Raw genomic sequence first — 13,066 nt, 5'->3', positions numbered from 1 at the left:
GTTTAGAGAGATTGATACACACTACACAGGGGGCAAAGCACACACACACACACACACACACACACACACACAGTCTTACAAGGGTTACTGCTCACAGAAGATCATTAGTTTAACCCGGGGCAAAACTCACACACACACATTAATACACACACACTCTCTCTCTCTGTCTGTCTGTGTCTCTCTCTCTCTGTCTGTCTGTGTCTCTCTCTCTCTGTCTGTCTGTCTGTCTCTCTCTCTCTCTGTCTGTCTGTCTGTCTCTCTCTCTCTCTCTCTCTGTCTGTCTCTCATGCTCGCGGTCTCTCTCTCTCTCTCTCTCTCTCCGGGAACCTTTCCGTTTTCACTGTGGAGAAGAAGGTTTGGGGCACGGTCTCCATCCTGAGGTCCTGACGTGGTTCCTGTTGATCACAGACGTAGCCCTGGAAATACACCCCCAGAAGCCCAGGGGGCGCTGTGGGGCCTGAAGTGTGTGACGGTGGTAACGAGTGACTAGTGAAATAGTTATTAGTCGTGTGTTTGTGTCCAGGTCAAATCGTCTGGAGAACACCATCACTCTGATTAAAGGACGGGTGGAGGACGTGGAGCTCCCGGTGGAGAAGGTGGACTTCATCATCTCAGAGTGGATGGTGAGGAACGTGTGTGTGTGTGTGTGTGTGTGTGTGTGTGTGTACTATATAGTGTCTGTAGTGTATAGTGTGTGTGTAGTGTATACTGTGTGTGTGTATAAAGTGTGTGTATACTGTGTGTGTGTGTGGGTAGTGTATAGTGTGTGTGTGTGTGTGTGTGTGTACACTATATAGTGTGTGTGTGTGTGTACTATATAGAGCGTGTGAGTGTGTGTGTACTATATAGAATGTGTGTAGGGTATAGTGTGTCCGTGTGTGTACTATATAGAGGGTGTGTGTGTGTGTACTATATAGAGTGTGTGTAGGGTATAGTGTGTCCGTGTGTGTACTATATAGAGGGTGTGTGTGTACTATATAGAGTGTGTGTAGGGTATAGTGTGTCCGTGTGTGTACTATATAGAGGGTGTGTGTGTGTGTACTATATAGAGTGTGTGTAGGGTATAGTGTGTCCGTGTGTGTACTATATAGAGGGTGTGTGTGTGTGTGTGTGTCCAGCCCGTTGCTGACCTCGGTCCTCACTCGGCTGTTTTCATTCTGGAGGGAAATTGAAAGAGTGACGCTCCGCTCGGTGAAAAGATGAAAGATCACTCGTTTAATTCACAACGGCACAAACTCCATGAACATTAATAATTTTAGGAGCCACCTGTCACTTTTCATTCTGCAGAAGAGAGAGAGACAGAGGTAGAGAGAGAGACAGAGAGGGAGAGAGACAGAGACTGAGGGAGAGACAGTGAGTGAGAGAGAGAGAGAGGGTGATAGAGAGTCCCTGAGTGAGACAGTGTTTCAGTACAGTAATGTTGGAAAGAGGGCAGGGGTAAAGGTATAGAATGATCAAAGGGGGCGGGGTTAAATGTGTATAGCGCTGGAGAGGGGGCGGGTTTAAATGTGTATAGCGTTGGAGAGGGGGCGGGGTTGAATGTGTATAGCGTTGGAGAGGGGGCAGGGTTTAAATGTGTATAGCGTTGGAGAAGGGGCAGGGTTTAAATGTGTATAGCGTTGGAGAAGGGGCAGGGTTTAAATGTGTATAGCGTTGGAGAGGGGGCAGGGTTAAATGTGTATAGCGTTGGAGAGGGGGCAGGTTTTAAATGTGTATAGTGTTGGAGAGGGGGCGGGGTTAAATGTGTAGAATGATCGAAGGGGCGGGGTTAAATGTGTATAGTTTTGGAGAGGGGCGGGGTTAAATGTGTATAGCATTGGAGAGAGGGCAGGGTTGAATGTGTAGAATTATCAGAGGGGGCGGGGTTAAATGTGTATAGAGTTGGAGAGGGGGCGGGGTTAAATGTGTATAGTGTTGGAGAGGGGGCAGGTTTTAAATGTGTATAGTGTTGGAGAGGGGGCGCGGTTAAATGTGTAGAATGATCGAAGGGGGCGGGGTTAAATGTGTATAGTGTTGGAGAGGGGGCGGGGTTAAATGTGTAGAATTATCAAAGGGGGCGGGGATAAATGTGTATAGTGTTGGAGAGGGGGCGGGGTTAAATCTGTATCGTGTTGGAGAGGGGGCGGGGTTAAATGTGTAGCATTGGAGAGGGGGCGGGGTTAAATGTGTATAGTGTTGGAGAGGGGGCGGGGTTAAATGTGTATAGCGTTGGAGAGGGGGCGGGGTTAAATGTGTATAGCGTTGGAGAGGGGGCGGGGTTAAATGTGTATAGCGTTGGAGAGGGGGCGGGGTTAAATGTGTATAGCATTGGAGAGGGGGCGGGGTTAAATGTGTAGCATTGGAGAGGGGCGGGGTTTAATATGTATGTAGTGTTGGAGAGGGGGCGGGGTTAAATGTGTAGCATTGGAGAGGGGCGGGGTTAAATGTGTATAGTGTTGGAGAGGGGGCGGGGTTAAATGTGTAGCATTGGAGAGGGGCGGGGTTAAATGTGTATAGCGTTGGAGAGGGGGCGGGGTTAAATGTGTATAGCATCGGAGAGGGGGCGGGGTTAAAGGTACTTTTTCAGACTGACCAAAAGAGTAAAACCCCTCAGCCGAATTATTTTCTTCTTCTTCTTCGGGGGGGGGGGGGCTGTTTGATGTTGCTGTGTTTAATCGTCTGAACTTTAAATTAAATTATGGATTTTTATGAATGATTGATGTGGGGCGAAGGGGAAGCCGTCCCTCTTTTGAATTTTATCGTTAATGAACCTGGAGACACATCAGTCATCTCCAGATTTATTCAGGCCATAACTGTAACCAGAGGGAACGTCCTCCCTCCCTCCTTCTCTTCATTCTTTCCTTCCTTCATCCCTCTTTCCCTCATCTCTGACTCACGCATTAGAATCAGCCTCTGGGGCTTTAAAGGTGCAGTCAGTGATTTTATCACCAAACAAGCAGCAAAAAGTGTTTATGAAACGAATTATTTATTATTTCTACCTTATTTTCTGTAAATGTAACTCACCTCAGATGAAGAGTCAGACTGCTCTGTTGTTCCTGAATGAAGAAGTTTATCTTCCACAGGAGGGGGTCCCCCACATGGGGGCGACCTTTTGTTTAAAACGGGTTTGTCACAGAATAAATAGAGTGAAATGAGTGTGTGAACGCTCCACAAATCAGGAGCTGCAGTAAAACACACTGGAGGTTAAAGCAGTTTGGATGATGCGGGAAGCTGCTGAAGTTTCTAAATTTAAGGTGGAATTGTCTGGTGGCCGCTGGAGCCTCGGGCAGTTTGGCTCCGGAGCGTGACCCATTTTTCTCTCCGCTCCCAAAGCTGCTCAAATTACCGACAAATTAAAAGCCTTTAAACTCAGATTCTCCTCACCAGCAGTAAACTACAAAACAGAGAGCTCTACAGCCATTAATCCACCTTAAATCCACCTTAAATCAAACTGGAGACATTCCAGACTTAATCCTGCATAAATATATGTAAAACACCAAGTACATACGCAAGAAAAAAATTAAAAGGTAAACTGACTTCAGTCTCAGGGACAACACCGTGGTCCAGTTCTTCACCTGAGAAGAAGAACTACGTTTTATAGAAAACACTAGAAATAATAAACAGTGCTGCTGTGTGGAGGTAAAAACACTGACTGCACCTTTAATTTAATTAAATGTTTAATGGCAGACTGTGTTCCTCCTGTCAGTGTTTGAGAGTGAAGTTCATCAGGACGAGAGTTTTCTCCCAGGCAGCTTCTCTCTCTCTCTCTCTCTGTCTGTGTGTGTGTGTGTGTGTGTGTGTGTGTGTGTGTGTGTGTGTGTGTGTGTGTGTGTGTGTGTGTGTGTGTGTGTGTGTGTGTGTGTGATATAATGATCAATAAATCGGCAAGGGTACGTTTCGGGCAGACGAGCCTGTCATTTCATAACTCACACAATTGATTTGTGCCTTTAACACCCAACAAAACAAACTTCAGAGAGAGAGAGAGAGAGAGAAGGGTGTGGGGTTTAACAGTTGTTCTGGTTGTTGTGTGTGTGTGTGTGTGTGTGTGTGTTTGTGTGGAATGAGTGATTACTGCTGTCCACTTGGAGGCAGGTAAGACCACTATCAGCAGGTAATGAGGCCCGGGATGTGAATCTGGCATTATATTACACACACACACACACACACACACACACACACACACCACTGAAGAAGTCGTTTCCCGACGGATTGCTTCATGTGACATTTAGTTTCTCCCCAGAACTCATTTATTTATTTATTTGTCCCTGGGTTTGCTGACTGTCCCCCCTTAGTCCTCTGTAGCCTCCTGGCCTCCCCAGTCCTCCTGCTCCCCCCTGTCCTCTATAGCCTCCTGTCCCCCCTCAGTCCTCTGTAGCCTCCTGTCCCCCCCCCAGTCCTCTGTAGCCTCCTGTCCCCCCCCCAGTCCTCTGTAGCCTCCTGTCCCCCCCCCAGTCCTCTGTAGCCTCCTGTCCCCCTCTGTCCTCCTGCCCCCCCCCAGTCCTCTATAGCCTCCTGCCCCCCCCCCAGTCCTCCGGGACGTCCTGAAGCGCGTGCTGTGGTTCCCCTGTGGAGCCCGACCCTGTGTCTGTGAGGAGGGTCAGAGGGGTTTAAGGGGATCTCGGGGAGAGACGGTGTCCGCTGCTCTGACCTCTGTGGGCTTTTCTGGGTTCTGTGCTGAAGCCGACGCAGAGTGTTTTTGATGTTCATTAACGGCTCTAAAACCCCACACTTCTATTTCTGTCGCCTAATTACAGTCCTAACGTCTCGGAGCTCTGCGTTCCTCTGGTTTTAGACGAGAACAATCTGTTCCTCACACGTGACTCCGCTGGGGGCCTTCTGTCTGAAACACGGGGGAGAAGAACCCTCCAGATACATCCTCTCAGACGCAGAAAATAATAATAATGATAACAGCAGCAGATTAATGTGACGTTCCTCTGGCTCCGGACACTGAGCTGGTTGTGTTTTTAATGAATGAATGGAAGAGGCCAGTGAAGCTGTAGTGGGGGGTAAATGCTGTTTATGCAACTTTTTAAAATAGGAATTCTAACTGACTCTCATTTTCTCTTTGTATTTTAGAGTTAATCTACACACAATTACTACTCACATTTACCACTTAATCACAGTCATCTCACAGCGACTCAGAACCTGTACAGTATGTGTGTGTGTGTGTATATGTGTATCTGTGTGTGTGTGTGTGTATGTATGTATGTATGTATGTATCTATGTATCTGTGTGTGTGTATGTATATATGTGTGTGTATGTATGTATGTATGTATCTGTATCTGTGTATTTGTGTGTGTGTATCTATGTGTGTGTGTGTGTATGTATCTGTGTGTGTGTGTATTTGTGTGTGTGTGTGTATGTATGTATCTATGTGTGTATTTGTGTGTGTGTGTGTGTTTGTATGTATGTATGTATGTACCTGTGTGTGTGTGTGTGTGTGTGTGTGCATTCATCTGACTGTCCTCTCTCCACCCGTCTCTCTACCTCTGGGGAGTAGAGTTTTCAGACGCTCTGCTCAGCCCCAGCTTCTTTATCACTGAACATAAGGAAAATAAACTCACTTTTACAATTTAAGACCTCACTCAGAGCCCATCTGTTTAATGCCTTTTCGCCTGATTGACTCAGTTGTCTGATCATAACTTGTTCTTAATGTTCTCTATTTTGTTTATTTATTATTTATTCTATTGTCTACTTCATTTTTCTGTATTATTATTATTATTATTATATATGTGTGTGTGTGTGTGTGTGTCCTGTATGTATTTATGGATTGTAAGTGAACTTGATCTCTGAGCTCAGTGAGAGTGAGACAGAGACGCTCCCGATGTCTCCGGAGGCCCTCTGGCCATTTCCTGCTGTTTGTTCCTGTCCCAGAATGCCGAGTGTTGTCCGTGTCTGTTAAAGAGCTTACCTGGGATTACCCATCAGTCCCACAATGCACCGCTCGCCTGCTATTGTCCGTCCCAACAAACCGTGGACGCCGGCGCTCGTCTAATTTGAATACGCTCATGACACGCTACATTTCCTCCTCATCTGCATTCTTATGCAAATCAGGCCCCGCCCTTCACAGACCAGCCTCTTTCCTTTCCCTCTTTTCCCTCGGCTCTCTTTCTCACACACACACACACACACAAACACACTCCCTCTTTGTCTGTCTCTCTCTCTCTGTCTCTCTCTCTCCTTCTCCCTGTCTCTCTGTGTGTGTGTGTCTCTCTCTCTCTTTCTCTGTCTCTGTGTATTGTGTGTCTCTCTCTCTCTGGTTTATAAACTCATTCTCTGTGGGTTGTGTCTGTGAGACTCTGCTGTGTTTGTAATAAATGAGAATATGAACAGAGCCCCGTCCTGTTGCTCCTTGCTGCTTGTAGCTAATGGAAGCAGAAATAACCCTGATGTTTTAACCCTCACTGTTATGAACATCTTTACGTTATTAACATCTGTACGGTGTGGGTTCAGATCTAATGTGCTCTTACTGTAAAGTGCTAACTGCGGGGTGAAGGCTGTGGTGGGTTTCCTGTGACATGCAGTGAAAATATGAATGTGTGCGTATATATATGTGTGTGTGTGTGTGTAGTTACTATACCCCGGAGTATACACAGTGAGAGCGTGTCTGTCGAGGCCCTGCTGAAGTGTTTATTGAAGCGTATATAATTGTTTCTTGTGTGTGTGTGTGTGTGTGTTGTAATCGAGCAGACTGCTGCTGATGCAGGTGTTTAGAGGTGGTGTGGCCTCTCTGGGCCTCTGTAGCGGGTGTGTCTTGGTGAAGCTGATGACATCGGTCAGTTCCGTCAGGCGCTGTGTTTCTGATGGTCTTTAAATTCATTCCCCAGTGTAACATGTATGTAATACACACACACACACACACACACACACAAACGGAGTGTGTGTGTGTGTGTACATATGGGTGTGTGTGTGTGTGTACATATGGGTATGTGTGTGAATCTGGTATAGAGCAAGATATTATGCTGGTAAGGTGGTATAGAGCAGGATGTACTGCTTTAAGGTGTTATAGAGCAGTATGTAGAGTTTTTAAGGTGGTATAGAGCAGTATGTACTGCTTTAAGGTGGTATAGAGCAGTATGTACTATATGAAGGAGGTTTAGAGTAGTATGTAGCGTTTAAGATGGTATAGAGCAGTGTGTACTATTTTAAGGAGGTATAGAGCAGTATGTACTGTTAAGATGGTATAGAGCAGTATGTACTGTTTTAAGGTGGTATAGTGTATGTAGTGTTTTAACGTGGTATAGAGCAATATGTACTGTTTTAAGGTGTTATAGAGCAGTATGTAGAGTTTTTAATGTGGTATAGAGCAGTATGTAGAGTTTTTAAGGTGGTATAGAGCATTTGTACTGCTTTAAGGTGGTATAGAGCAGTATGTACTATATGAAGGAGGTTTAGAGTAGTATGTAGAGTTTAAGATGGTATAGAGCAGTATGTACTGTTTTAAGGTGGTATAGTGTATGTAGTGTTTTAACGTGGTATAGAGCAGTATGTGCTGTTTTAAGGTGGTATAGTGTATGTAGTGTTTTAACGTGGTATAGAGCATTATGTACTGCTTTAAGGTGGTATAGAGCAGTATGTACTGTTTTAAGATGGTATAGAGCAGTATGTACTGTTGTAATGTGCTATAGAGCAGTATGTAGGGTTTTTAAGGTGGTATAGAGCAATTTATAGTGTTTTTAAGATGGTATAGAGCAGTATGTACTGTTTTAATGTGGTATAGTGTATGTAGTGTTTTAAGGTGGTATAGAACAGTATGTAGTGTTTTAAAGTGGTATAGAACAGTATGTACTGTTTTAAGGTGGTATAGAGCAGTATGTACAGTTTTAAGGTGGTATAGAGCAGTATGTAGTGGTATAGTGCAGTCTAGAGTTTTTAATGTGCTTTACAGTACTATGTACTTTTTAATATGGTGTAGAGCAGTATGTACAGTTTTAAGGTGGTATAGAACAGTATGTAGTGTTTTAATGGGGTATAGAGCAGTCTGTAGAGTTTTTAATGTGGTATTAATTCTTTAGAGGATTTTAATTGTTGATGATCCACAGATACAAAGATTATGAATCTTTTGTTCACTTGGCCTCTCTCTCTCGCTCTCTCTCTGTCTCAAACACACACACACTGTTATTAATCTGAAGTTGCTTTGCTTTAATCTGCATCTTCACTTTATCTGTTCTCAGCTGCAGATGTTTCTGTAAATGTTTGACAGGGTGTAGTACCCCACAGGAAGAGTAGGGGGCGATATGGCTGCTGTTCCATTTAAACAGTCCTGTGATTCAGATCAAATCATCGCCGTGGAGCTGTTTGTGTAATTTCTGAATGAACGAAGGAAGCCATGTGAGCTTGCTCTCTCTCTCTGTGTGTGTGTGTGTGTGTGTGTGTGTGTGTGTGTGTGTGTGTGTGTGTGTGTGTGTGTGTGTGTGTGTGTGTGTCTGTGTGGAGATGAGACAAGCCAACCCATGCTTGTTTGTGATTATTAGATTTTCTCTCTCATCATTTCTGCTTCACTGCAGACGCTTCTCCCAGAAAGCTCCAGGTGCCGAGAGAACCTTGTTTTAGTAATTAATACTTAATCGAGAGAGAGAGAGAGACACAGAGAGAGAGAGAGATAAAGAAAATGAGAAAAGGAGAGGAAAGAGATAAAAGTCAGGGGACTCCAAGGCTGGGCCTAGAGAGGTGTCACTTCTTTTTTTTTTTTATTGAAGTCTCTCTTTTTCTCTCTCTCTCTCTGTGTCTCTCTCTCTTTCTCTGTCTCTGTCTCTCTCTTTCTTGCTCTCTCTCTGTCTGTCTTTCTCTCTTTCTCTCTCTCTCTCTCTCCCTCTCTCTGTCTCTCTCTCCTTCTCTCTCTCTGTCTCTCTCCCTCTCTCTCACTCTCTTTCTGTCTGTCTCTCTCCCTCTCTCTCTCTCTCTCTCTCTCTCTCTCTCTCAGTCGGGGCAGTAGTGTGTGAAATTGGGTTGTAAATTGCAGTGAAGAGAAGCTTCAGTCCGGAGTAAAGTTCTTTTAAAGAGCAGCTCAGTGCAAGGACACATCCAGCCGAGTCCCTGAGAGACTCCAGGAGCTTCCACTGCTCTGGAGCATGTCTCCTCCCCCAGTACAGCACCGACACACACACCACACTTACAGACACTTTCAGTCTGAGCTCTGAACACGGGACTCTTGTTATAAACGTGTTATAGAATAAAATAAAATATTGCACACAATAACAAATGAAACAGCATTAAAAATATCACATTTAAATATAACATCAAAACAAAAGGTAACGGAACAGAGAGGGTCTCTGGCCTGGGATGTGCTCTTTGTGGAGAGTCAGAGGCACACACACACACACACACACACACACACACACACACAGAGAGCAGAACAATGTATCTCTTTTTTTTGTCCTTTAAATGGTCCTTTAAAATGGACCTGGATATTTATATATTCTGTTTGGACTTGTAAGGGTTAAAAAACAACACATTATCATCATCATCATCATCCTCCTCTTTATTGTTGTTTAAGTTCACCCAAGGGACAGATGCTGTGGTCGTAAATTTACACACACACACACACACACACACACACACACACACACACACACACACGCCGCAGTCCCAGGGTGAGAGTGTGTCCTCGAGTCTGTATCATTAGAGGCTTATCTGCACTGCCTGCCTGGCTGTCAGTGTGTGTGTGTGTGAGAGAGAGAGAGTGACTGATGAGTTTGGAGCTTTTTGCCTAAAGATAAAGAGGGAGAGAGAGAGGGAGAAATTTATTGGAACACCACTCTTTTCAGCTTCAGATTTTCATTTAGTTGTTATTTAATTGAATATTGTAATGTATTTTACATTTATATTTTTATATCTGAATAAGTTTATATGTATATTTCTGTATTTATTCTGAAATGATTGTTGACATCTCTGGCTTCGGGAGACTGACCCCGGCCGGCAGTAAATGACCATCTTTTTGAAATTTTTAATTCCACCTTAAAAGCACTAAAGTGACTGTATTATTTAAGGTGGAAAGGGACGTTTGTAGAAGGCAGTGTCTGGTGCAGTGCTGTGTCCATGGTGCTGGGGCAGACGGTGATTCTGGGCCGTGCTGTGTCAGGAACAGTGTTCCGGTGTTCCGGTCTCTGTTCCTACTTCTGACAAAGGGCTGGTGTCCACTCTTACTGCACAGAGAGAGGGGGATTGTGGGAAGGCAAATGTGTGTTCTGAATTAATCTCCGTCCACTCGAGCAGAACCAGGGTCAGCCTGGGGTCAACGCAGCCGGAGAGGATTCTGGGCAACCCTGTATAATGTTAACAGGCGTCATGCTTCATAAACCGAGTGTTTGAGAGTGTGTGTGTGTGTGACAGTCAGGGACTACCCTTTGGGGACAGTGAGGGGACGGTGGAGAGAGAGAGGGGACGGTAAGGGGACAGTGGAGCTGAGAGAAGTGACGGTGGAGAGAGAGAGGGGACGGTGAGGGGACAGTGAAGCTCAGTGAGGGGACAGTGGATCTCAGAGAGGGGACGGTGAGAGGACAGTGGATCTCAGAGAGGGGACGGTGAGGGGAGAGTGGAGCTGAGAGAGGGGATGGTGAGGGGACAGTGGATCTCAGAGAGGGGACGGTGAGGGGACAGTGGAGCTGAGAGAGGGGATGGTGAGGGGACAGTGGTGCTGAGAGAGGGGACAGTGAGGGAACAGTGGAGCTGAGAGAGGGGACGGTGAGGGGACAGTGGAGCTGAGAGAGGGGACAGTGAGGGGACAGTGGAGCTGAGAGAGAGGAGAGTGAGGGGACAGTGGAGCTGAGAGAGGAGACAGTGAGGGGACAGTGGAGCTGAGAGAGGGGACAGTGAGGGGACAGTGGAGCTGAGAGAGGGGACAGTGGAGCTGAGATTGGGAACAGTGAGGGGACAGTGGAGCTGAGAGAGGGGACAGTGGAGCTGAGAGAGAGGACAGTGAGGGGACAGTGGAGCTGAGAGAGGGGACAGTGAGAGGACAGTGGAGCTGAGAGAGAGGACAGTGAGGGGACAGTGGAGCTGAGAGAGGGGACAGTGGAGCTGAGAGAGAGGACAGTGAGGGGACAGTGGAGCTGAGAGAGAGGACAGTGAGGGGACAGTGGAGCTGAGAGAGGGGACGGTGGAGTTGAGATTGGGGACAGTGAGGGGGCAGTGGAGTTGAGATTGGGGACAGTGAGGGGACAGTGAGGGGACAGTGGAGCTGAGAGAGGGGACAGTGGAGCTGAGAGAGGGGACAGTGGAGCTGAGAGAGGGGACAGTGGAGCTGAGAGAGTGGACAGTGAGGGGACAGTGGAGCTGAGAGAGGGGACAGTGAGGGGACAGTGGAGCTGAGAGAGGGGACGGAGTGCGGTGAGGAACTCTCTCGTGTGTCGTTACGGTGGAGAGCAGCTTCGGAGCAGGAGCGCAGCTCGTTACTGAGAGAGTCGTTTATCAGAGAGATACTAATCACTAAACTCTAATGAACAGCCTTTTCAAACTCCCTCTGTTTCTGTGAAATGTGATTACACTCAAAAACCCGTCTCACTGCGTTACCCCACACCTCCACCCCCTCGTCTCCACAGTGGAACACAGTCCTGTTTCTTAATGAAACGTCTGTGACCTGCTTCAGTCCAAACCCCACGAGCCCCACAGCAGTGTTCTCCCCCTGTGTAAACAGCCCCTGTTCAGAACGCCCGCTTTCAGCACCTGTTCCTTTAAATGATAATGAGCTGCTCGCTGTTCACCCCGACCCCGAGCGCACAGCAGTGAGGAGCGAGGAGCAGAAGCTCTGGTTTTTAGCCGTTTTCACTCTGTTCTCTTTCTTCTCCGTTTTTACTCAGTGCTCTTATTTCTCCGCGCTCGTTGTGTCTGTTTTGCTGAGTTTAACCTCGTCTTTGCGCTCTCACATAAACACGGGTCCAGCGCTGTGATTGGACAGACTCAGACGAGGGGGCGGGGCCATTCTACAGTCTCTGCACTTGACATCAGAAGCGGAGCAGAATCTGAACGACTCGTTTTATCCCGTGTTTAATCCCAGTTGTTTTGTGGATGTTTTTCAGGGTTATTTTCTTCTGTTTGAGTCAATGTTGGACTCTGTGGTCTTCGCCAGGGACAGGTACCTGAAGGACGAGGGGACGGGTGAGTGTGAATTTTTTCTTTCACACACACACACACACACACATACACATATATACTTACATTTACGCATTAATTTATATGCATTTTACACTGGGTTAGAACATGTCTTTGACGGTTTGATGGCATTCAGCCACTTCAGCTCACTCCTGAACCAGAGAACAGGGGGATCTTTAGCTGGAAGCGTGAGGGCGTCTGTGGGCGAGTGGAGAGATAAAGAAGCTCCAGAAAGAGCTCAGAGGCTGAAATAAAGCGTGACGGAGCAGTTTCAGAACCAGAGTCCAGTTGTTGGAAAAGGGGCTAACGGTGTCCGCACTGGGAGCAGATTATAGCTGTCACAGGGAAGGACTGAGGGATTACAACATTCTCTCATTCATTCATTATCTGTAGCCCTTATCCAGTTCAGGGCGGCGGTGGGTCCGGAGTCTACCTGGAATCACTGGGCACAAGGCAGGAACACACCCTGGAGAGGGTGCCAGTCCTTCACAGGTTGACGCACACTCCCACATACAGTCCACCTACCAATGTGTGTTTTTGGAGGAAACCCACGCAGACACAGAGAGAACATGCCACACTCCTCACAGACAGTCACCCGGAGGAAACCCACGCAGACACAGAGAGAACACACCACACTCCTCACAGACAGTCACCCGGAGGAAACCCACGCAGACACAGGGAGAACACACCACACTCCTCACAGACAGTCACCCGGAGGAAACGCATGCAGACACAGAGAGAACACACCACACTCCTCACAGACAGTCACCCGGAGGAAACCCACGCAGACACAGAGAGAACACACCACACTCCTCACAGACAGTCACCCGGAGGAAACCCACGCAGACACAGGGAGAACACACCACACTCCTCACAGACAGTCACCCGGAGGAAACGCATGCAGACACAGAGAGAACACACCACACTCCTCACAGACAGTCACCCGGAGGAAACCCACGCAGACACAGGGAGAACACACCACACTCCTCACAGACAG

At 46.9% G+C, this 13,066-nt stretch overlaps 1 protein-coding gene across 2 annotated transcripts in view; it reads left to right on the top strand.

Annotated features, from left to right (window-relative positions):
* Positions 1-13,066, top strand: part of prmt3 (protein arginine methyltransferase 3) — a 45,568-nt gene that overhangs the window by 9,976 nt on the left and 22,526 nt on the right. For both annotated transcript variants that reach the window (XM_066647599.1, XM_066647600.1), the window contains exons 10-11: positions 524-623; positions 11,997-12,075. In XM_066647599.1, coding sequence (XP_066503696.1) covers positions 524-623; positions 11,997-12,075 — 179 coding nt within the window. The remainder of the gene's footprint in view (positions 1-523; positions 624-11,996; positions 12,076-13,066) is intronic.

Source organism: Hoplias malabaricus, chromosome 16 (assembly GCF_029633855.1).
Source record: "Hoplias malabaricus isolate fHopMal1 chromosome 16, fHopMal1.hap1, whole genome shotgun sequence".
NCBI classification, from domain to species: Eukaryota; Metazoa; Chordata; class Actinopteri; order Characiformes; family Erythrinidae; genus Hoplias; species Hoplias malabaricus.
This window is presented reverse-complemented; position numbering and strand designations above follow the sequence as displayed.